This window comes from Akebia trifoliata, chromosome 14, assembly GCF_017979445.1.
Source record: "Akebia trifoliata isolate Shusen 1 chromosome 14, ASM1797944v1, whole genome shotgun sequence".
Classification (NCBI taxonomy): Eukaryota; Viridiplantae; Streptophyta; class Magnoliopsida; order Ranunculales; family Lardizabalaceae; genus Akebia; species Akebia trifoliata.
Window position 1 is genome coordinate 30,854,642 of NC_141388.1, and position 24,434 is coordinate 30,879,075.

Genomic DNA, 24,434 nt, shown 5'->3' on the forward strand with positions numbered 1-24,434 from the left:
AACGTGGGTGTAGGTACCTAAACACGTATATTTCTATTCAGTGGGGGCATCTATTGTTTAGTAAATGACACTAAGATTCATGTAGGTTAGAGCAATCAATGTTTCATGCTAATGTAATCTAAGATATGACCCCTTGCGGTAAAAAATTTCTTCTATGTTGATATGATTGAGCTTATTGTTTTCAGGTTACCTTCTATTGTACTACTTATATCATGTTTAATTTCTCTTTTATTACATCCCGCTTTCCTATCAAAGCTATGTTTCATGTATGTGTGAGTAGTATGTTTATGTACCTTGTTAATTTTCTTCCAATTCTCCATTCCATTTTTCTTTTTCAACAAAGTATTGACCCAAATATTTAACATGTATGTGGTACATATGACTGATGATGACTTATGAAGATATGCATGCATTATTCTCACAGTGATATATAATGCTTAACAACCTTGGATTATTTATGCCTGATACTGGTAGTTGTTTTGAGGGATCTTTTTCGCCATCCCCTTCCTTCAATTCCTGGAACAAAAAGCACAACAAAATGAGATCAAACACACATTAACTGAATAAAATGGGCTTGGTTGGTCGCCGAAGGAGAAAGATACAAAGACAGAGAAGAAGGAATAAGATATGTGCATGTGTTCGAAAACCTCTCTTTGGATCGGACTGTAAAACTTGCAAAACTCGCTATGATATTTATAATACTTCCATTGAATGGAAATAGTCGTCATCTCCTCCGATGGCTGCTGATGTGATTCTTTTGATGGATCATATGACCAGGTTATACGTCTATTCTCTTCCTCAGCTGCAAAACATCTGGGACAGTTTATTCCTTTTGTTGTTCTTGGCCCACGGAGTAGGTGCGGAGGGGAAGGACGAGGAGGAAATCTTCTTCTGATCCTCATATCGATATGTACGACGTGAGGGATAGAGGAGGAAGAAATGGAATTTAAAAGGAAAAGTCTGAGGGAGTGTTGAAGAAGATCTGTGGGCCCAGGGGTGGCTTCAAATTCTTTGACAAATTAGGAAAAACGAGAAACGTGGCATTAATTATAATTCTGATTTCATCAAAGGCATGGAATTTTGATACACACCCAGGACAATAAATAAATAAAAACACTTTCCTTACTAACGTATTAAGATTTCAAATCTTACTAGGAGTCTTTGAGCTCCAATGGGCTACAAAACTGCCAATCCAACAGAACAGCCCTCTAAATTTCATGGAAAAATGTCAGAACCAACAAAAAGATAATATATATATATATATATATATATATATATATTTTTTTTTACTCTTCATCCAATATTTTTAAAATTGACGGCTATTGAACTCCCAACCATCTCCGAAATTTATTGGTGAAAATTGATCTTTCTAATTTTTTTTAATTTTTTAAAGTCTAAGGCAAGAATCGGTTTCTGGATGCATCAAAGTGAGCTCAACAGATCTTAGTAAGATTTGTTATCTAACTTAGTTAGTAAGGCTAACTCTTACCTTAGAGAATATGCCAGCGTGGACAACAGCATGTACGTCCCCTTTGGTCTTAAGTGAGAAAGGGAGGTATTTATTCCCACCGAAATCATATCTTGGTAGACATATAAAACAAAAAAGAAAAGATAATGTAAAGAATTCCTACTAACATGTCAAATTTTACTTATAACACACCAATCTAAGTTTAATATCAAAAGTAATGGTGTGTCGTTAGTAAAAGTTGGCATGCCAATAGTGTACAATAAATTTGTGAGAAAAATTAAAAATCAGCAATGAAAAATTAGTATATGTCATCAATCAAGTTGAATTTGTAAATATTTTAATCTACCAAAATTCACCAATAGGCTAAGGGAGCCAAATAATATTTCACGGGTCATTAAAGTGATTGAAGTTAAATGGTTTGAACTCTTTCGTCCAAAGGAGATTTCACTCTCAGAAGAGCTTGGATGTAAGGACTGTTAGTGCTAATGTTGAGTTGAAAAGTATAGTGCGGCTCAAGAGAAGAACACCAAGATACAATTTTATCACGCGTGGTTATTCAAAATAAGTTGGTGATAGTTAAAAATTTAAATAAAAGAGTGTTGACACCCATTCACAGAAGAGAAGAGGAAGATGTTAAAGATTGGTTTACATTGTAGTTTATTTACTTTTACTTGCATTACCATTCTCCCACTTCTACCAGCTCACTCAAATTTTGTTTTGTTTTTTATTTATTTTTTGCATTAGAGCCTTAATAAACCATGCCCCTACTCTAGTTGTGTAGCTTGGGTCATCTTTCTTGGAATTAAACTTTCCATGTAAGTCCTATGTGAAGGAGTGGATAGGACTCTCTAGGACAATTTTAGGGCCCAAACATTTAGTATATGTCATCTCTATGTTTAGTATAGATCTTCCATTTGTTATGGCTAGCATAGTTAAGTTGTTTTCAAACAACTTTTAAATGGTTCTTCTATTGAGAAAATATTTGCTCAAGAAAATCATTTACAGTTGGATGACAATTTTACCAGCCTGATAGAAAAATTATGGTGTCTAAGAAAATGAAGTTTACCGAGAAAATGTTCAATCAAACATTTTGTGAAGTTGGTTAGGGGTTGCTTTGAATCTGCTTCTTTCTCAGTTCTGATCAATGGTACTTCTTATGGTTATTTCCAAAGCTCTAGAGGTCTTCACCAGGGAGACCCCAACCAACTTCACAAAATGTCTTCAAAATCTGGTCTTGTTTGAAAAAAATGGAGAGATTCAATTGAGCCGGAGGAGATCTAATTCCAAGCCACTTGCATTTCGCTGATGATCTAAAAATCTTCACAAAGCCCACAAGAAAATCGTTATCTTCCTTAAGGAATTTCCTGAAGTGTTAGGAGTCTTCTTCTGGTCAGCAAGTTAGTACAACAAAGAATAACTTTTTTCTTTCCCAAATCAGCAAGGCCTAGTTGCATAACAATCCTGGAGGGAATTACCTTCAAATTACTTGGGGATACCTTTGTTTAACGGTCGGGTGACTAGAGAGATGCGCAGGGATTTGGCAGCCAAGATATCTAGGAAAATGGAGGGCTGGAAGACCAATTTCTTATAAGGCGGCGGGCTAACCTGTCTATCTCACGTTCTTTCATCCATCCCAGTCTACCTCATCTCAATTCTCCCTATTCCAATTACTATCTCTAAGCAATTAGAGGTCTGCTTTGCTAGGTTCATTTGGGGGAATGAGCATGGCAACGACATTTAGTAGCATGGAGCAAAGTTTGTAAATCTAAAGATGAAGGAGATTTGGATCTTAGGGGATTGCAAGACACATACAAAACAAGTATCGTGAAGTTCTGTTGGAGAATGCAAACAGATAAGGGGTCATGGGGCAAATATTTAAAGAAGAAATATGTGACTGATTAAAACTGGTGGGAAGCTTGCTCTCAGGCGGGTGGATCTAGGTTGTGGCGCATTATTAAAGCTCAATTGCAACAAACTTTGTCCCATTCAAAGGTTCTTGTTCACTCGGGTGCTACTACTTCATTATTCTATCACAATTGGAGGGGTGGTGGCCCTCTAGCTTTTTCTTATCTAGATGAAAATCCAAGAATTAAAGTAGCCGATGTGTGGACAAATGGTGATTGGAATGAACCCAAATTGAGATTGATGGTCCATGGAACAAATTAGTTCTATGGATCGCTTGATTTGGATAAATAGTGGTTCAGGCCAATTTTCGTCCAAGCTAGCTTGCAATTCGATTTGAAACAAAGGGATAAGTAATCCAAAATGGCAGAAATTATGGAAATTTCCAGTCCCCACAAAGTTTAAAACTTTGTCTTGGAAAATAATGCACGCAACTGTTCCGGTAGATTCTGTGCGCAAAAAATGGGGTTTCTCATTTCCTTCAAGGTGTACATGCTGCGTGTTGGAGGAATAAATAATTTACCACCCATTCTTCAAATACAACTTGGCTCCAGAAGTTTGGAAGTATTTTGTTGTTTGACTCCTACATCTCACTCCTCCAACTTTTTTCCTTCAGTTCTTTAAACATTTGGCTTAGTAGAGGTAAATCTCAGATGGCGGTTTTAAGAAATATGGTTCCATGTAACATATTTTGGAGCATTTGTATTGCAAGGAATGAAGCATTGTTTGAGAATGCATTACAGAAGTGGTAGATCGATTAGTGAATATGTTACAGAAGATGATTTAGTTTGTGGTGAGAGTGTTTTGTAGTAGTAAGATGGAGGAGACTTAATTGGTGGTGATGGAGATTTGTAGTAATAAGGTGGTGGCGGCGATGTTGAAGGCACGGATGGAGACTTGTAGTAGTGCGGTGGAGGGGGAGACTTAAGTGGTGGTGGATGAGATTTAGATGGTGGTGAGAGATTTGTAGTAAGGTAGTGGTGGTGATTTATTTGGTGGTGGGGGTAATAAGGTGGTGGTGGAGAGTTATAGTAGCTAGTAAGTTGGTCGTGGAGTCGGAGAAGGAGGTGGTGGAGATTTATAGTAGTAAGGTGGGGTGGTGATAGTGAAGGTGGTGAGGGTAATAAGGTGGTGGTGGAGAGTTGTAGTAGCTGGTAAGGTGGTCGTGGTGTCGGTGAAGGAGGTGGTGGAGATTTATAGTAGTAAGGTGGGGGTGGTGATAGTGAAGGTGGTGAGGGTGACTTGTAATAGTACGGGCGATGGTGGAGATTTAGTAGTGGCCTGTTTCATTATAACAGAAACCTTTCAAATCGGAGTGAACCAACCCGGTGGCTTATGGCAGGAAACCTCAAATGTAAAGAACGAAGTCAAACACAGCTGCAACACCAATATCTTTCAAATCGGAGTGAACTAACCTTACATTATTCTTTGCACTCGCAACAATAAATACCATTAGTTTTTTATTTTCTTGGTACATGATTAATAGACTCACAATAAAATTCCGTATGGGTAACTTTCTTCAAAGCGCTCTAGCCTTGTAATACTTTCGCTACGTCGGTCAAAGGAAAAATTGGCGTTCTATTGGCCTGTTCGATCATGATGGGAATAAGTGCAGTACTTCTTTGGGTGATAATCATATTAAAAATTTTGATTTATAAGAAGACGGGAAGGTGCAAATTGGAATAATTTTGGTGAGTTAGAAATGTTAATCCACCAACTCAAGGTGGGTATATTTAAATATATTTACTTACTATTTTTATTAAAATTCCTTTATTGGTTCTAAATTAGGTTCTGGAGTTCATGGAGATGCTTTATAACATTTTATCTAATATCAAGGGGGCATGTCCCCTTGTGCAATGGATAAGCTTTTGGATTTTTCTTCTTCTTTTATTCTTTTCGCAAAATTTGACTACTCTAAAAAAATCTTTGATGTTCACCTATAATACTTGAGGCACACATAAATGGGGCTCACCTCTATCTCTTGTTAGATCTATAAAGAAAGATCAATATAATGTTTACAATTGAAGCATGAAAATTATCAAATCTTATTACAACGATCAAATTGAATGTTTATTGATAGCTTAGTGGTACGAAACAATAATTCACAATACATTACAGAATATGATAAATTGGGCGTTACAATGGCTCTTTGAGCATGAAAATGTAGCGAAGTTTATGTAGCGAAGTTTATGAGAAGCTCATCTCCTAGTGAGTGTGCTGCTCTAATGGCGATGGGGTTTTGGTTGAGACCATGGGCTCCTAGTATAAGGCTGACTTTTTCATGGGAGAAACCTTGTAAGGGTTGGGTAAAACTAAATATAGGTGGTACTGGCAGAGACAATCCAGGGATTGCATGAACAGTAAATTGGTAATTTTTTTTATCAAAAATACCCTTGTCAAGAACAAATTTCACATAGCTACCTGGATATTCATGAAATAAGATCGCAAATAATTTTATATTGATTTTGAAAAAAGGAGATGCAGGTTTCAATATTTTCCTCTGATTAACAGTCAAGTACAAAAATAGTGGTGACACGTGTACATTTTTATTTTCTCCAAGTTTCGCGTGTGATCGGCAGAAAAGTTATTTTGATTGTTGTTTTGTTTGTGCTTGATCTTTTGTAAAAGCCTTTGTAGATTTTTTCCTTGCTTCTGACTTCACGCTTTATCGATTAAAAAGGATTTCATTGCTTTCAAGGAAAATTTTTTAGCTTGATTTTTGGAGAGGTTTATGTAGATTTTCTTCTTTCCAGACTTTACGTTTTATCAGTTGAAAATGATTTCTTGACTTCTGAAGAAGGGCTTTTGAGTTTGATCTTACGTAAAGGTTTTTATAGATTTTCTTCCTTATGGGCTATGCACTTTATTGATTGAGAATGATTTTTTGATTTCTGAATAAAGACTTTTAAGTTTGATCTTTTGTAAAAGTTTATATAGATTTTTTTTCCCTCCGAACTTCGCACTATATTAGTTGAAAAGGATTTCTTAACTTTTAAAGAAAGGCTTTTGAGCTTGTTTTTCTCTTAAATCAGAATTCAAGTCTCTCTTGAAGAACTTTGTTTCGTCTCTGAAGGAGGGCTTAAGAACTTCTGTCTTCTAAGAGAAAGTGATCCCCATCCCCTTCCAATAAAGGAGACTTTTATTTATAGACTTAGGGTGCTTTAATTTACAACTATGCCCCGACCAAAAGAGCTTGGATTGTTTTATTTAAAGGTTAAGTTCATCCAAATCAAATTTTAAGGATTTTATGGATTGTTGGTGGGTCAAACTCATTTATTTGGTTGTAAGACCCGATAATTATGTGGTTCACTTTGATTTATACGATTATGGGCTTTATCTGAAAAGTCCAAAGCCTAAATTATAAGAGGCTCATTCCCAGTCATCAATGGACTTAATTTAGAGATGTAGTCCATTTATAACTTTTAGGATTTTTCTTGTGACTTGTGAAAGATGTAGGAACCTTGTCAAAATATTGACGCCTACAACCCTTTATTAATTTTATTGAAGTTATGATTATGCCCTTATTTTAGAAAAAGTTCAATGTCAATGAGATCATTTTGACATTGTATAAAAATAATATCTGATCTCATATCAAAGGTAATTTAAAAATTTTAAAAAAAAAATACTCAATGTGAATAGGAGAAAGAGAATGAAAATTTAAAAAATTGAAAAATTCCCAAAACAGTGCACTATTCAATTATTTCCAAAAACAATAATTTACCATTTTAGGAAATACGTCTTTTTTACTAAAATGATAAAAAATAAAATGAACAATAATTTCTACATTTTGCATACAAAAAATGTCATTTTCTCTTTCTTCTACCTTCTTACTATTTTTCAACTTCACATTCATCAAAATGCATCTTTGTTATATGATAAAGAGAGAAAGTTATTATTGCCAGCTCAAGTTTACTAACGCCACACCAATTATGTGCAATTCTTTGGAGATTAACATAGGAATTGGTGTGGCATTAGTAAAAGTTGGTGTAGCTATAACAGCTCTCTTAAGATAGGAGAGTATATATAGATGTAATTTGAATATAAACTAAAAGAAGGGTGATTAAGTAATTTCAATATAAAGTTAAAATGGATATTTTGGATACAAATATTGTAAAAACATACTGTGCATTTTATTTCTTACCATTTCGGTAAAAAATTTATTTCCTAAAATGATAAGTTACCATTTTGGGAATTAATTTAAATAGTGCACAATTTTGGTAATTTTTTAATTTTTGGTGCATGTTTTGATAAATTAGCCCAAGAACTAAGTCCAACAAGAGTAATCACTACTAGTAGATTCATCTAATAATAATCAATCTCTAACCAATGTATTGATTCAACTTTAGCAGTTCAACTAGGCTGGATTTACCAAATTCCACATCAGAAATCTTTACCAATTACATTAATATAGAAATTTGAGGATTTAGGATTGTCTCTGATGATGTACATATAGTCACTATAATCAAGACGCATCATTGTCGATTCCAGGTGCAATGACAATGGGCTCGGGGATGCCAATTTTCTTCATGCTTCTCATCCTAGCCATTCCCAAATGGTGTTGGCATAGAGCATACCCCATGAGGGTCATTTGCTTCCACCTCCAACCTCTCCCATTAACACGGCTGCATCTTGATCCCTCCATCACTGAATTGCCTCTCTTTCTTCCCCTTCTTGGTTCTCTGCACCTTTACTTCAGTCTTTGTCTTTGCTTTTTTCTCCACTACGGGTTCTTGTTCTATAGTATGATTGTTCCTTCTCTTGTTGAATGGAACAGTAACCTCTCTTTGGTACCAATAAAGTAAACAAAAATAATAAAAAAAATAATGATAACACTACAAAATTTTAAGTTTTTAGCGGGGGGGGTCAAAAACCGTCGCAAATACAAAAAAACAGCCGCTATTATTAATAGTGATGGCCACGTGTAACACCACTATAGGTGGCGTCGCTAAAAACCATATTAAGCCCTATAGATGTAAATGAGGCCTATACTGACGGTTAAAAACCGCCGCTAATTAATTGTATTACCGTCGCTGTAGATGTAAACCATGTACAATTTGAACGCCTATAATAGTGGTAACACTACGTCATATTGCGGGATAAACGACTGTCTTGAACAGTCGTTTTTGACAAAAACGACTGCCCTTGCAGTCGTTTGCGCAGTCGTTTTAAAAGGAATCGCGATAAAATGCGACTGCTGAAGAAAGTCGAAAAAAACGATGGCTTTTGACCGTCACAAAGACCGTCGAAAACCAACGACGGCTTTAGTCCGTTAAAATGACCGTCATAACACAGAATTTGGAACGGCTTAAAACCGTTCCAAATCTGAAAGCACTACCCAAAAAAATATATACATTAGATATCGATTGAAATCCGATGTCTATAAGACTGATGTCCTAAGTCTGAGACTTTGGACATCGGTTACAAACCGATATCTAAACTTTTGAAGGAAAAAAGAGACATGCCCATACGGATGGGATTTGACAAAAAATGTGGAAGTATTATTTTAGATCACAGATAAAACTTACCAAAGTAGATCGAAGGGCTTGTCGAAGATTGATTGATTGTTTCTTTCACATTAGATACTCTCTCGGGACAATTTGTCGTGGGTTCAAGTCCAGCTTACCCATCCCAAAAAAAAAAAAATATATATATATATATATATATATATATATATATATGGCGGCGGGAATGAATAAGATCAGTGATATTGTGAGCAGAACTGCTGCATTCTAGAAGGTTGGGGAGCATATAGATCAACTGTACGTGCATGTGTTTCTTCTAGTCTGAAAACGTGATTGAAGCACCCAATAGAATAATTGGTATTATGATATCTTTGCTTTTATCTTAATTTTTGTTATACCACTGTTTTCCATCTAATTTCATAGTGTGACTCAGGTTTATGTTCCAATAGTCGCTGCAGTCATGCGTGTTGCATTTATTATCACGTACAAAGTTTAAAATATTCTCTTGAGGCGATGTCTTGGGCAGGAAAAAACAAGACTTTAATTCCCACAGATGCTATTCTCAACATAAAAAGCTTTTGAAAACATAACAGACCTGAACAACATAATTCCCATACTGGTCTTGTGCGTTGGTCATGGCAATGCTCCAGTACTCTCTGTGACATTAAATTAATACTATTTCAGCATCAAAGGTAGGTTAATCTATATACAAAGAAATGAGAATCGAAGATAGGCAAATCACTTCTAACCTGTATGACACGACAGCCATATGGATGGGTGGATAATGTCACTACTTGGTCGTAGAAGGATGAAATGATAAACTGGATTGCATCTTCAGGCACGCATTCAATACACTTCTGGATGACATGGTTCCCGTTCTGGTCACGTACACAACGCATTACATGGCCATCAAGCTCTGCAACCATTTTAGTCTGCTGGTCCAAATCAACAACTTCTATTGCCTGCATCAATCAGTTCAAGCTCTTGATTACATTGAATCAGTCTCTGTTCAAATAAGACTTGTCCAGAAAAATAGATACATAGAATCAGAAAATGAAAAAAAATAAAGCCTTGTTGTGCACTTTCTTCTGCAGGTTGAGGCATGGAATACCGATATATAGGCCACAAATATAGAGATATCCAAACTGATCCCAACAAGATATTCAGCAGCAATAGAAAAAACAGAACTCTGAAGTCTTTCCCCTAAAATAGTTTATCTGGTTCATGGTGTCCTTTTTCCAATTAATATCGAACTTGCAATTCACACCCCACTAAACAACCCAAGAAGAATATAATCGTTGGATGCATAAGATATTGAATGTCCATATTCTAGTATAATTCAAACCTCTAGTGTGGTTTTAGGAAGAACATGTGATGGCAGGGACCCACACCATGTAACAATATTGTCCGCTTTGCAAGCCGGGGCCCACTCACCGCTTTGCTTTCCCCCTTACAGGAAAAACGTGTCGGTACAACCTAAGGTCCTAGTCTCACCTATAGCCTGGGATCTCGAACAGTTCCTAACCGATGTGGGACTAAGCTTCACCCCCCTCCCTACCATTCCACCATGAAACCAGGTGCCACGCATGTGTCTGAAGCCACATGTCCAGCCAGTGGCGCACTGGCAAGAGTGTGAGAGAACAGTTATCAAGAATACTACAGAAACTGCACTTGTTCAGGAGTTGGATGATGGAGATGAAGATTAAGTGGGAAGGGTTTGGGGGGTGGGGGGGATGCTTACATGGTATCTACCTTGAAACAGAGAAAGACAGAGAAAATGAGGTGAAAAACTTCAGATAGATGACAACGAGAGCTTGTGAAATTATAAGACTTCAGTTTGAAACTGCAATATAGGTGAATGTTATTTACTAAGAAGTTATTTACTAAGAAGTTTATCAATACCCTCTCCATTGTGTCAGTCAATCAGTCTTACATAGGTGAGCACTCAATCAATGCCCATTACTCTTTATGGCTTTCCATCCAACTATTAGTGTATGCTACCTCTTTGATTAGAGAAGGAATTTTTAGCTACTGGTATTTTGAAGGCTTCATACTTCGTCCGAATTGACCAATAGCTTCAATCATATCCTTAAAGCTACCCAAAAAAGCAATATTAAATAAGATGCCTGCTTGATAACACCATCGAGCAAAGTTCTCATTCTTAACCTTTGATAAATTTTACACACAAACATACATTTCGATGAAGATGACTAAGATGTTTGTGTCGAAATATCCCACCCTTAGAAGTCTTCTCATAGAATATGCATGTGAAACCATTTGTGTTTTTTATTTCTTTTAGGTAAGCATGCTTCCACACGAGGTCTTTTCTGTCAGTTCCACTACTATTCTTATTACTAGATTACGAATTAATTTAAAAATAAAATAACATCAGGAAGAATAATTTATTAGCAAACTAAGCAAAGATAAGAATCACTTATGAAAAATCCGTACTTTTAAAAATTTGTGCTTTTGCAATGCATATAAGATAACAATTAAAGATTTTTGTTGTTTTGACGTCTACACATATTTTACACTTTTCCTACTTGAAAGCACACATACTACATGTAACATCTCCCAAGGATGCATTATTGGAAATATGCAACCATTGGAAATAAAGCTTCAAAGCCCACATGATAATTGGTAATTCTAGGTTTAAGTAGGAATTACATAATAACTTTGCTGTTTTTGGGGACAAGATTTCATCTTTAAACTGAGTTTAGATTGTTTACAAGGAACAAGCAGTATCACCTTAAATATTGAGACTAAAGCCATGGTCGTTACCATGCACCAAAAGAGGTTCATTATCCTAGATAGATTAGTAAATAAACTCATGGTCCTGTTAAGACATGAATAAATTCAACCCCAGTTTAATCTCATATGCACAGGTAAATCACTATTACATAATTTCAGCTTATCATAGTGACTACAATTATTGTAATATCTCTCATTTTTTTCTGAGTGTTCAATGAACATTACATTCTGGGATTACTGCTTCCAGGAAATGGTTTTACTTTATAAATTCGAACAATAGTAGAAGTACCTAACAAAATAAGGCCGACTTCTAATTAAAACTAATTATGTTCTTAACAGGATTGTTTTTGGCTTTTTTGAAAAAAAATACATCAGATACAAACAGAGAAATTAATTGGATATAATGTTCTACATCAAGAATCTTCAACACAACTCACAAAGTACAGAAACATCAATTAAACTATGCTACAAGTTTGTCAAGAATGATGTCTCACCTGGTTCCCAAGAGAAGGTATGACTTGATGAACAATCCATTGCGAGTCAACCACACAGATCTTCTCGTATGCAGACTGCTTAGATGAAGGAAATTAAGGGGTGAAATCAGACATAAAGGGGTTATCTGATTAGTCAACCTTTAACACACCGGTCTTGTCTGAATCCGAACAAGGCAAAAGATTGGAACATACAGGTCATCTGCTTAGGCTTCATGCGTATATGTGCTTATAGTAAAAGAGATGAATCAAAAAAAAAAATCCACTAACCTCAACACATCTTCTTAGCGCAAAGTCCAATCCCCATCCATGCACCAAATCATTCTACAAACTCATTATTAGACACAACTTGTCACTGGAAGGTTAAAATCTAAAACACATTCAACCGAAAGGATCCTGAAATAAAAGAGCAGCATGAAGATGCCAGCTTCCTAAGTTGGTTAATTCTGTGAGAGTCAATGCCACAAAACCCGCCTTCACCTACTAATTATTAACCAGTAACCCACTTCCTTATCTAAAAAATAAAAAAAATAAAGGAACAGCGTGTTCCATCAAAATGTAATGACACCTGAATCATATGCCACACGCAACACCATGCTTCCCGAGAAAATACAGGGGCCATAATTTCCACAAAACTGAATCAACAAACAAAGTAATAACTGAGTCAGCATGGTTAATTCCATTGCAAACAAACTCAAGCATTGATTGTTGATTGAAAGAAAGATTAATGGCCATGTAATATAAATGCAGCACAAGTGCCATTTGATTGGTTCATGTCTAACTCATGAATGTCACTTTGATTTTTACCAATACATAATAAAATTATAAACTTAACCTATCCAAAATTAAGTAATAAGTCAAAATAGTAAATCGATCAATTTTATTATTGGAATTTTGGTAAAATTCATCATGCTTGCAAGAGAACCAATAAGTTGATAATGGGTTTGCTCCCCCCTTTGAGATAAACTTTGTTGGCACATTCAACATAATCTCTGCCATCCTTGAAAGTCACAAGTAAGGGTGTAAATTGGATTGGGTTGGGTTGGGTTGGGTTGGGCTGGGCAGGGTATTGAGTATTCACGGCATGGACAGCTTAACCTTGAAGGATAAAATGCTATAGATTTTCTTGCCCTTAGAACTCAACTCAGTAATTCAACTAGAGAACTTGAGTCATGAATGGTCCTCTTCTATCATCCCAGCAGCTAAATGACAAACTACAAGGTGACTTGACTCTTGAGAATTGAGATAGACAGATGAGGGTAATTTGACTATGTAGAATAATAGGAAGAAAATAGAAGGGTGGGAGGGTAACCTATCGTTTTCTGTGAATGGTGGGCACATCTGTGCCTTTTTCCTGATGTTGAAGAAACCATGTCCTACAAAGGATGAGCCATATTCTACTAAGCATGCCCCCTCCCCTCTATTTCTTTTTCCCTTTGAAACTTGTCCCATTTCAGACCTCATATTACATAATATCTTAGCACTGCAACACTCACATGTCCTCTCTGATTAGTATTTGGCACACCAACATGAAAACGTGTTCAATCCAGAAGATAAATTTAAGTTGTTTATCCAGTTGTAATAATGTTACCTATGAATTCAAGTAGGGAAATAAAATAAAAAAGAAATTAAAGATGGCATGTCTCCAACACACAAAAATCACAAATTGATCTAAAATAAACTTTCGACTCCCAAACAGAACTGGGGATGAAAATTTTGGAGATTATAACATTTTTTCTTGTCTTTTGCTTTTTTGCACAAGGAAACTCCTAAAATTGGAATCTAAAGACCCTTAACATTGATCAAGAACCAAGAATTGAACACTTATCTCACCCCAAGATGGTTTACTTATCCAAAATTGGTTTTGGGTGATCCATTATCTTAAATTCCCAATATCAAATCAATATAAGTGAAGAAACTATAAATGTGCAAGACTATAGTCTAAAAACCAATAATTCAGATCAATTCCACTTTATTTGATCAAACTTCCCTACAAGGCTCGCTCTAAGCAAACATTGATATTTGACCAAAATAATATGTATTAAAAGACATGAACCTGGTGATAATCATCAAACATGCACCAAACCAGCATACCCACTCATAGATGAAAGTAAGTTTTAAGTATTATATTTCCTTCTCTAGTTGTTTCCAGATGAATTACTTGGTGTGTGTAGTCACTTTGTCAGTCTTGTTGCACAATATGAGCATTGGGATCTTCTTCTTCACAATGCTTGCCTTAGTCAAGATATCATACAGTGTGCTGATTTTGTAACTCAACCTAACAGGGTAACTTAAAAGCTCACTGACGTGGCAGATGCAAGAACCATAGATTTTTTTTCTTGAGATACACAATTGCACATGTTTTATGGGGATGTGTAGTTATGTATCCCGAGGGAAAAATCTGTGGTTCTTACAGGGTACATGTCAGTCAAATTTTTGAGTCACCCTGTCAAATTGAGTTAAAAAATCATTACACAAAAAGAAATTATTAGTGTCTATTCTATAAAACAGTAAATATTTTCCAATTTTTGCAAAATGGATAACACTGATTCCATTGCAAGATTCACCATCGACACCTAAATAAAATTAAACAAATAAATGCAACACTTGATTTGGAAACAAATACACAAAGAAACACAAACAAGATTCATTTATATAAATCCTATTGATCAATAAATTTTATCAAACATAATTGGATGGATTAATAAGATTCGTTTACCTGACCTTAAATTTTAGAATAGTTCTTCATTAATGACAATGCTGAAGAGCTTTACTCTCCGATTATTACTGATATGACGGTCTGAGTTTGCGTAGATAAACTCACCTGAAATTTGTTGAAAACGTGATTGAGATCAGAACTGAAGTATCCTAATCTCAACCAACAAAATCCTAAAAAACCTAACTGTTGTTGCGGAAGCTCAACTTAGTCAATCCCATCTCGATATTAAAAACCTAGAAAATGAAATATATGATTTACGGATCAATTGCTACATCGTAAAATTGAATCAACACTATAGAACTAGGGTTTTTATTTAAATCAAACCAAAAAATAAAACCAAAACTATACTATCGAACTTGATTAAAGTTTTGATATCAGATCGAAAACTTAGAACCAAAGTCGTTGAAGATTATATATATATATATATATATAGAGAGAGAGAGAGAGAGAGAGAGAGAGAGAGAGAACGAGAGTTCAATCTGAAGGAATAACAAATAAAAAACCAAAATCATTGAGTGAGACCGAGAGCTCAAACCCTAGAACAGTTCAAGAGCGAGAAAAAAAAAAAAAACCTGATGAACAACGCTATGGATCCAACTTGAATAGATCGAGTTGAGAGAGAGCGCGAGTTTATTTATTTAAGGAGAGATGAATACAGAAGAATCCGAGAATCAAACCTCTTAGACAGGGAAGAATGGAGAGAGAGAGAGAGCGAGAGACAGACAGACAGAGAGAGAGAGCAATTTGTTTTTCTCTGTTAGACGGGGAAGAAAGGGAATTTTAAGAGAGTGGCTATTAGCACCCCAACTTTTACTTGTAGCGGTAAAAACGACCTTTAAACGACTGCTGAAAACTGTCGCAATTAACGACAGCCTTTAGCAGTCGTTTTAAGCGCAATTGTGGCGTCGCTTAAAATGCAATTTGACGTAGTCTAATGACTGTCGCTAATAAGATTTTTTTAATTTTTAATTTCTTTTATTTTAAAATTATTTGTAATTAAATACCTATTTTATACAACCTATTAATTAAACACAATTACTTAACAATCTTTGGATACAATGCACTTATAATCAACCAGAACTAATTAACTTTAGAAATTCTCATAAATTATAAAGGAGTACATAGTAATACATCTCAAGTCTAGCTCAACCAAACAAAGCAACCACCTCATTACAACAACTCTATAAAAATAAAAATAAAAATAAAAATAAAAAACCATCTCCTCTTTGTAGACTCTTAGATAGCAACATCAATTTTAACTTACAACATAAAACCTAGTAAAAGCATAAAAGAAAATGTGAATAAGAACACAAGTTCTTTTATCAGGACCTTCAAATGGTTCCCAGGTGCCGTTTAAATCGTTGTGCTCTAAATTCCTGCCATCACATTTTCAAACTATCAACTTCCAAACATTTATCTATATATTATGAGGATACATATAGTTCATTTAAGTAGATTTGCAATTTCTTTTTTTTTTTTCCTTGTATGGTAATTATAACAACCAAGTTTGGATTCGACAGTTATGCAATGGGGTTCAATTCAGTTTAATTTTGACAAATCAAGAAAAAAAATTTGCAAAAATTTTGGGATTGTACAAAGCCTCATAAGATCTTTGGCACATGTTCCAACTTGTGCCAAAGATCATGGAAAATCTAGCCCACAACATGTAATAACATATGCATTGCACTTAGATTCATTTGTGAACTATTTCACATTATTTTGAGAGTCGGCAGATACTTACACTATTTGTAATTGAGGGGAATTGAACAGGTGATGCGGTACTTCTCCTCGAAGTTGAGTGTCTTCCATGGCCCTGCATGACACGATTTGTAACTTCAAGAAAACAGATTGAAACCTTCTTTTTTATAAGAGATCTTGTGAGATGTAAAGGGAGAGAGATACAATGTGGTCAAGGACTTAAATATAACAAGCACTTACATGGAGATAACACGTGATTCGTTGTAGCGGATTCCCACCCAATTATCACCACAAGGATCTGAACCCACCCAATTTGGTGAAGTGTTCTCCCATACATCCTTCAAGGAGTTTAGAGCAGCAACTACACAAGGGGAAGCAAAAGAGTGTACACTATAAGCCTAGTCACATAAAACTGAATTGGATCAATCAAAACCAAGTATGGATCACTAATTAGATCTTAAGATAAATGCCCATGGGATTCTCTTCGGAGTCAAGACTCCGATTCAGCAAAATGTCTGGCATAACAATGACATATACTTAATCAAATTGGCAAGTTTTTCTTTGTGTCAAATGCGTTCTGAACAGTAAAGTATGATCTAATAACACAAAACATACCATATTTGAATTCTCTAATGGATAATTGATGACAAACTAGAGATGACAATGATACTACATACCATCCAACATGTCAGTCACCACCATTACAGCCGAGAGTTGGAGCATAAGAGCAAGCAATGAGGCATGGATTGTTCGGTCCATTGGTCGAATAAACATCCTGAAAATCATTGTATTTGATTGGTTGGTAAACATTCTTCAAAAAATACTTCTATTACAATTGCTTTTGGCATATAACCAATTCTAAAAAACAAAATCATTTCAACCAATAATGATTTCTACAGGCCCATACAAAAGAAATTCTTTTTTCTAAAAAAAAAGTGAAAGCTGTAGCCCCTCATGTTTAAAAGAATACATATTTGATAGGTTCTTGTTTAACAGAATATTAAACCAATTATAGGTATAATACTTCAAAACAGAATATTAAACTAATATAAAATAATTCAAAATGGGCTTACATGAGTCCGATAATTCAGTTTTATCTGTAAATACCATTTTGATGGCACCTTAACCATGTCTCTGATTACCCAAATAACATGCAAGTTATTATGACACCATGAACGGTCCCCCATTAAGCTATTAGCTCAATCCCATTAAAAGTCATAGAAGAGAAATTAAGTCAATTTTGTTGACAAGGAGCACTTCATCTAAGAAGTAATCGATACCAACTTAAGCGTGCAAGTCTTTCGAAAACCTAGTGGGGAGTCAGTACTTGTGGAAAAGCATGTATTAACATGGAAAAGCAAGCAGAGATAAGTAAATACACCAAGTTGTGCAGTCAGTTGACCAGACAAACCCACATTTCCAAAATCACTAAAACAAGACATGTGAAGATAATCACATTCACCATCATGTATGCTATACCAATCATAAGCATTTAATATTGCAAAAGTTACGGACAATTTTTTACTTACATCCGTATAACTTTGTTGTCAAGGCTGCATGTAATATGAAACCATTTGCAGGGATTCGCAAATGTAGTATCCCAACTTTGTAAGACGTTTATAGTATCGACTAAGTTGGCTTTTAAGCTACCCAATGCATCACCTGTTGAAAAATTCAAGCATCATAACGCCACGCACAAATATTCAGGGATAAAAATGTAAATAATCTCAAAAGCAAGATACTATTAACAGAGCTTGTAAAGCTGCGGCGTTTGTATTGTTGACATACTACAATGCATTTTTGTGTCATGGGTTCAAGTCTAGCTTACACATACACACACACAAAAATTTATAACAAGGATTATCGAATGAGTCTAGCAATCGCAAAGTAAAATTTCCACCAAAAAAATCAAAATCATGAAACAACAATAAGAATCTTCATACACAAGTATATTATCGAAGTTCATCAATCGAAAGAACTAGAGATCAATAAAAAGAAAAAATAAAAAACAAAAGACATGAAATTAAACCAAGAGAAATCACCATCATCAAACAAAACAGAGACATCGCAAACTGAAGCATCAGAAGTTGAAACCTCATTTTTCACCGAATCTACCTTCTTTACAATCTCCCAATCCCTGAAATTCAAACTAACATTATTAAAATTCAAAAAAAAAAAAACAAATGAAGAAGAAGAAAGTAAGAAAGTCTAACCTTAAAGGAGGGTGAATTGGTTGATTTGATTGAGATCTTTGTTTGATGAGAAAAGCACGAGTTTGAAGTTCGTCAGATTTTAGAGAGAAACCTAGAGAGGAGTAAAGATTGGCCAAGTCGATGAGAGTTGAGGCCAATTGGAGATCTGAAGGAGATGAATTTAGGGTTTCGAGCTTCGAAATTACAGATTCGAGAAGAGAAATAACTCCTTCGACATCCTCTCCATCGATCAAAGAACTACAAAATTTGCGATTTAGATTCTCAAAACTCCAAAAAAATGCAAAGAGGAACTTGATAAAGAGAGAGAGAGAGAGAGAGACCAATTAGACTTAAAAATTTTCTCCATTAACATCGAAACCCTAGATGTAGAGGAGCTATGATGAACTTGATACAGAGAGAGATCAATTAGACTGAAAAATTTCCTCCATTAACATCGAAAACCCTAGATGTAAAGGAGTTGTGATCAACTCGATAGAGAGAGAGAGAGAGAGAGAGAGAGAATGAGTGGTACATAATCTGTTAATACAGGGAGAGGGAGAGAGGTTTTTATGCGAAATTTCGTTTTTTTGGCGCGCAGGCTGTGTTGTATAGTGACATCTATTTTGGCCGCCACTGAAAATGGGTCGCTAAAAGCCACTATTTTTGTTGTGTAATTAATTAAAATATAGGTCATTGCACACAATCCAACGAATTTCATAAGTTAAAATGTAACCCTCCTCCCTGGGTGTATAAGATCTGTGATCACATCATATCTTTTGTTTTTTTTTGGTAAGCAAGCCGAGCTTTTATTCAAAATAAAAAGATTATACAAGAAAGAAAATTAAAGTTTCCAAATTACAGGAAGACTTAAGAAATCACCCAAAAAAGCTTTTCTAGCTAAAAAAGGAAGATCATGAACAACACGTATATCATGAATAAAAGATGAGGTAAATTTCTCACGTTTTGATTTTAAAAATATTAGATTATTAAATTTCTGAAAAAAAATTCAAGGGTATAAAGGTAAATTCACTACCTTTCCTAAAGACCAATATATTTATCCATGTGCGCGTAAATATTAAAAAAAATAAAAAATAAAAACTACTAATTTTTAAGAACAATTGTAAAATATACCCTTGGTTTGGTTAGTTTAATATCAGGGATATTTGTTAATATTAAAAATAGGAAAAGGCTGAAGTAACATTGAAATGTATATCAATTCTCACATCGCTGATGTAGATGTATGTACAAAACCATAGATGCTTTTCATCGAGATACTAGTGAAAAGCATCTCCACGTCAGCAATGTACATTTCAATCGTACTCCAGCACGATTCTTAAAAATATGATTAGGCAATTTTCTAATCAAACCACTCCATCAAGTTTTTCCAACTTCCAGGAATTATTAAGTGTGACTTTGTTAGAAGTTTTATTTACTTCCCATTTATGAAATTGTGGTTTAATTATTAAGTGTGACTTTGTTCGAAATTTGACTTTCGTATTATGGGAGTAAACCTAATCTTGCATTTTGCAGGGAATGAAACTAATATCACCAATTTCACAGGGGTGAATGTTAAAGAATGGAGACGAACAAATCGACAATGGAAGAAGGAAAAATAAGAACACTCAAATTTACGTGGAAAACCTTTCGGAAAAACCACGGTCAATGAGCCCCAAAAATTTCTCATTATTTTATTTCACCACAAAATGTTGCACCGCAAGCTTTTCGAACTGAGTCAATTAGAATTCGAGTCACATACTCAACAGTGAATTATTAAATGACCCTTTTATATATGATGTTGATGATGGCTAAGAAGACATGCATGCATTTCTCAGTTCTCACAACAAAGTGAATTGTGATACAGTCCTCAAAAACCGTTGATTTACAGAGGCAGATGTCGTCATCTTTTCGGAGAGATCATAATCTCCATCTCCTTCTTTGAACGTCTGTGCTTGGGAATCTACCTCCATTTCGCTGGGATTGCAGTGAGGGATGCAAGGCTTCTTATCCTCTTTATAATGCTCAGAGCAAATCGAACTATTAATCTCACTAGTAATTATCAGCTGCAGATCAGAAAGGGGTATACCATCCTCTCTTGGAGGCTGATGAGTTTCATTTGATGTATTGAGTCGCCAACCTATTCATCGATTCTCTTCCACCACAACACAGTAACGGGAGTACTCTAATGGTTTTGGTTGTGTTCTTTGCCTTTGTAGTTGGGTATGAGGAGGAGGAGGACATCTACTTCTGATTCTCATGTTGATGTGTAAGAGTGAGAGGGATAGAAGAAGAAGAAGAAGAAGAAATGGGATTTTGAAGGTTAGATTTGGGGTTTGAGGAGAATGGATGCAAAACCTCTTACACAGGGGAATACATTGTAGGATGTAATAAGAGTCGCGATAATCGGACTTGAAAAAAGCCACCTGACATTCACTTGCTGATGTGGCATGTGCACAAAAGAATAGATCTTTTCCCTTAGGAGACACAACTAAAAGATTTATGGTTCCTTACACACATCCACATCAACGAGTGAATTCCGAGTGATTTTTTCGAGTCAATTTATCTTTAGTCGTACTAATTATGATTCTGGTTGCACCGCATGCAGGTCACAGGTATAGACTTATATGTTGCATTTTATGACAAAAACTCCCTTACTTTATCAAGTTTTTTACTCAAAAAATCCACAATATTTTAAAATAATACCTTACCACATTAATTTGTTGCATCCAAAAACATGATTTGATGCCACAGGGTTATAGAGGATAAAATTCGAAGAACTTGTAACTATTTCTTTTTCAAAAAAACTTGATTTTCACCATTGAATTTTAATTTGAAATTTTGGAGTTTGATACACTACAACATTTTTAATCTACAGCGACGGATTTTTCCCTCGCTACAGGCTAGGGTACTTTTTCTGCCTGTAAAAACTATTGCGGCGAATGAGCAACGGATACAAAATTCGACGTTGTTGCCTCCGTCGCTAGATGTAGTAGTGGATAACTTCTTCCGTTGTTGTAGGTAATAACTATAGCGGCGAATATTCATATCCGTTGTTTTCAGATTCTTTTCCACCAAGTGGTATCATATGGAGAGCGAAAATCCTTTGAGAGTAGGATCTCGCTCCTTTGCGGAAGTGGTGGCTAGATCGAGAGAGAATACAGAGGGGGATCCTCCCTTGAAGGAAGTTCATTCTAGATCTCAGATTAAGCCAACGCTTTGGCTTGGAGAGCCTTCAATTTCATTCTCGGATGTAGATGTGAAAAAATTCAAGTTTGCTCTTGTAGCAAAGTTTGCTAGACCAAAAAATGGAGGAAAACATTTACGTCCAGGAGTGGAAAGCATAAGAAAGTTAGTCCGATCATGGAAACTCGCTGGAACTTGTGAAGCGTTAACGTTAGATTTTCGTCATATTCTTCTGAACTTTTCCATTAAATCAGACATGGTTTCGATATGGTTGAAGAAGAGGATTTCGATCGAAGGGTATATGATGAGATTTTTTAGTTGGACTCCTCTCTTTCGTCCTTCAGAGAGGGATGAGTCCTCTATTCCGACTTGGATATCATTTCCTAATATTCCTTTATTCTGCTATGAGGAATCAAATCTTCGCAGCCTTGCCTCGGTGGTGGGCGAAGTGCTAGCAATTGATCGTGCGACTAGTCATGGCACGCGTCTTAATTGGGCAAGAGTATGCGTGTTGTTGGATTTACTTAAAGATAATCCTAAGAGAGTTAGGATTAATCATGGGCAAGTTGGTTTATGGCAACCAATCTCTTATGAATCTATCCCTTTTTACTGTACCAATTGCTTCAAACTGGGACACCAGGATATTCACTGCAAGCTCAAAGAAGGTCCTATCAAACCTGCTGTTCCAAGGCCTAATCGATTGGAAAAGCATAATGTTCCTAAGGCAGGTAAAGAATACAGAGAGAAAGTTAAGAACAATGGTGCTATTCTTCTTCATTCTAACAAGCCATTGATCATCCATGATGGACCAAAACAGAAGGAGATTGATCAGGCCATTCATGGGAAGGGGAAAGCTCCTGCTCTTCCCCAGTCCTCGTCAGAAGAGATTAGTGACATGGCAGCCAAGAGTGCTGAAGTGGAGAAGGGAGAATATTCATTATCCAAGCTGGCAGAAGACGTGGCTACTGAGGTGGAACCGCAAGAACTTCAGAATTTTGAATTTCAAATTCAAAAAGAAACGACTTCTGCTGCTAAGACGATCACCACGCCTAGTCCCACGCATCAGGCAATGAATTTAATTTTGGAGCCACTTAAGAATAACACGCTTCCAATATTGGAAGTAGTCTTGGATCCTAATATGGATTCTGCCCATCCGTTATTAGAAGTTGTTTTGGAGCGCAACAAGGACTTTGATGTGGACCAGATCGAAGAGAATCCTAATCTTGAGGAGGGAGAGATTTTAGCGCAGGATTCAAGGAAGTCACCTCATGCACAACGGCCAAAATCCAGAGATGTTGCTATTTCATCGGCCTTGGAAAAATCTCAGACAAACACGGATCTGAAATCTAATGGATCTCAGCCATTGAATCTTGAGAACCAGTTTATCACTTATGATGTAGATGAAGAAGAAGAATCAGAAGAGGATGATGTTGAAATTTCTTCTACTAATCCTACAGAGCGAGATTATTCCTCTGATCTTGGAAGTGTTAGAACCAAGATTTTGAAGAATCGAAGACGTCGATCGTGGTCCAATCTGGGTCCTCCAAAACGGACTAGATCGAAGAGGAACCTCTAAATAAAGGTTTTTATGTCAGCTCTAATCTGGAATATTAGAGGAATTAATAATTCCTCATCACTTTTAAGACTAAAAAATATGTTAAAAAGCTTTAAACCTCTTCTGTTGGCAGTGTTGGAACCTATGTCTAGAACAGACATTAACTTTGAACGGATGCAATTGATTCTGAAGTCACGGACTGCATCCTCGAATGATGTTAATAATCGTGGGTCTATTTGGGTGTTTTGGTTTGGAGATCCCTCTAAGTTTCGAGTGGTGCATCAGTCAACTCAATATATCTTAATTGAAGCTGTAGTGGAGCAGAAAAATGTTGTTTTTTGTATCATTAGAGCTTCTTGGTTAGTTGAAGAACGTCGTAAGCTATGGCATGAATTGAAAGATTTGCTGAAAGCTGATGGGAATCTAATTCTTGTAGGGGACTTTAATACTGTCCTATACCCAGATGAAAAGAAGGGTGGGAGGTTTCCAAACCGTGCATCAATGGAGGACCTAAGAGAACTAATTGGGGCCCTACAATTAGTTGACGCTGGTTTTTCAGGTAACAGATTCACATGGTGCAATAATAGGCAAGGAATTAATCGAATTTGGGCAATGTTGGACAGAGCGTTAGTGTCTTCATCCTGGAATTCAGATTTGGGTACGCCATTGGTTTCAAATCTGCCTAGACTATCGTCTGATCATAGCCCTCTTCACATTCAGATATTTAAATCTTTACAGGGGCCTAGACAATTTAGATTTCTGGATTTCTGGACTGAAAGGGAAGACTTCTTACAAATTGTGAGGGAGTCTTGGTCTTCTAGAGCGGATGGTACGCCATTGTATCGATTCTTTTCTAAACTCAAGAGGCTGAAGGGTATTCTAAAAGTCTGGAATAAGGAAGTTGTGGGCAACGTTCAACAGAGGCTGAAAGAAGCAGAATCAAAAGTTCAAGAATATGAAAATCTACTTGCTACTCAAGGTTGGGATCAAAGTCTTTATTTGGAATGTCAAAAATC

At 35.9% G+C, this 24,434-nt stretch overlaps 1 protein-coding gene across 3 annotated transcripts; it reads right to left on the reverse strand.

Moving 5' to 3' along the window:
- Positions 1-9,453: 9,453 nt before the first annotated feature.
- On the reverse strand, positions 9,454-15,495 carry LOC147386751 (uncharacterized). 3 transcript variants are annotated; one of them, XR_015172298.1, is made up of 7 exons: positions 15,366-15,495; positions 14,799-14,898; positions 12,643-12,709; positions 12,345-12,470; positions 12,078-12,152; positions 9,582-10,675; positions 9,454-9,488 (listed from the first exon to the last, which is right to left on the reverse strand). XR_015172298.1 is itself a non-coding variant. In XM_086424466.1 (6 exons), exons 1-5 carry the CDS (start codon positions 13,536-13,538, stop codon positions 10,655-10,657), a joined length of 369 nt encoding a protein of 122 aa, XP_086280592.1. In that variant the 5' UTR covers positions 13,539-14,787; the 3' UTR covers positions 9,454-9,488; positions 9,582-10,654. The 3 variants fall into 3 exon arrangements, 1 of the variants encoding a protein (XP_086280592.1); XR_015172299.1 differs by lacking the exons at positions 14,799-14,898; positions 15,366-15,495 and adding an exon at positions 13,387-13,878; XM_086424466.1 differs by lacking the exons at positions 14,799-14,898; positions 15,366-15,495 and adding an exon at positions 13,387-14,787 and having other exon boundaries at positions 12,345-12,398.
- Positions 15,496-24,434: the final 8,939 nt, after the last annotated feature.

What these genes read in the sequence shown, in the direction of transcription:
- LOC147386751 (XM_086424466.1), bottom strand. Translation starts at nt 13,538, where the DNA reads ATGAGGTCTGAAATGGGACAAGTTTCAAAGGGAAAAAGAAATAGAGGG. An exon ending in CCATTCACAGAAAACGATAG is followed by an intron (nt 12,710 to 13,386) that starts GTTACCCTCCCA and finishes TTGTTGATTCAG; the next exon opens with TTTTGTGGAAATTATGGCCC. An exon ending in TACCTTCTCTTGGGAACCAG is followed by an intron (nt 10,676 to 12,077) that starts GTGAGACATCAT and finishes CCTATATTGCAG; the next exon opens with TTTCAAACTGAAGTCTTATA.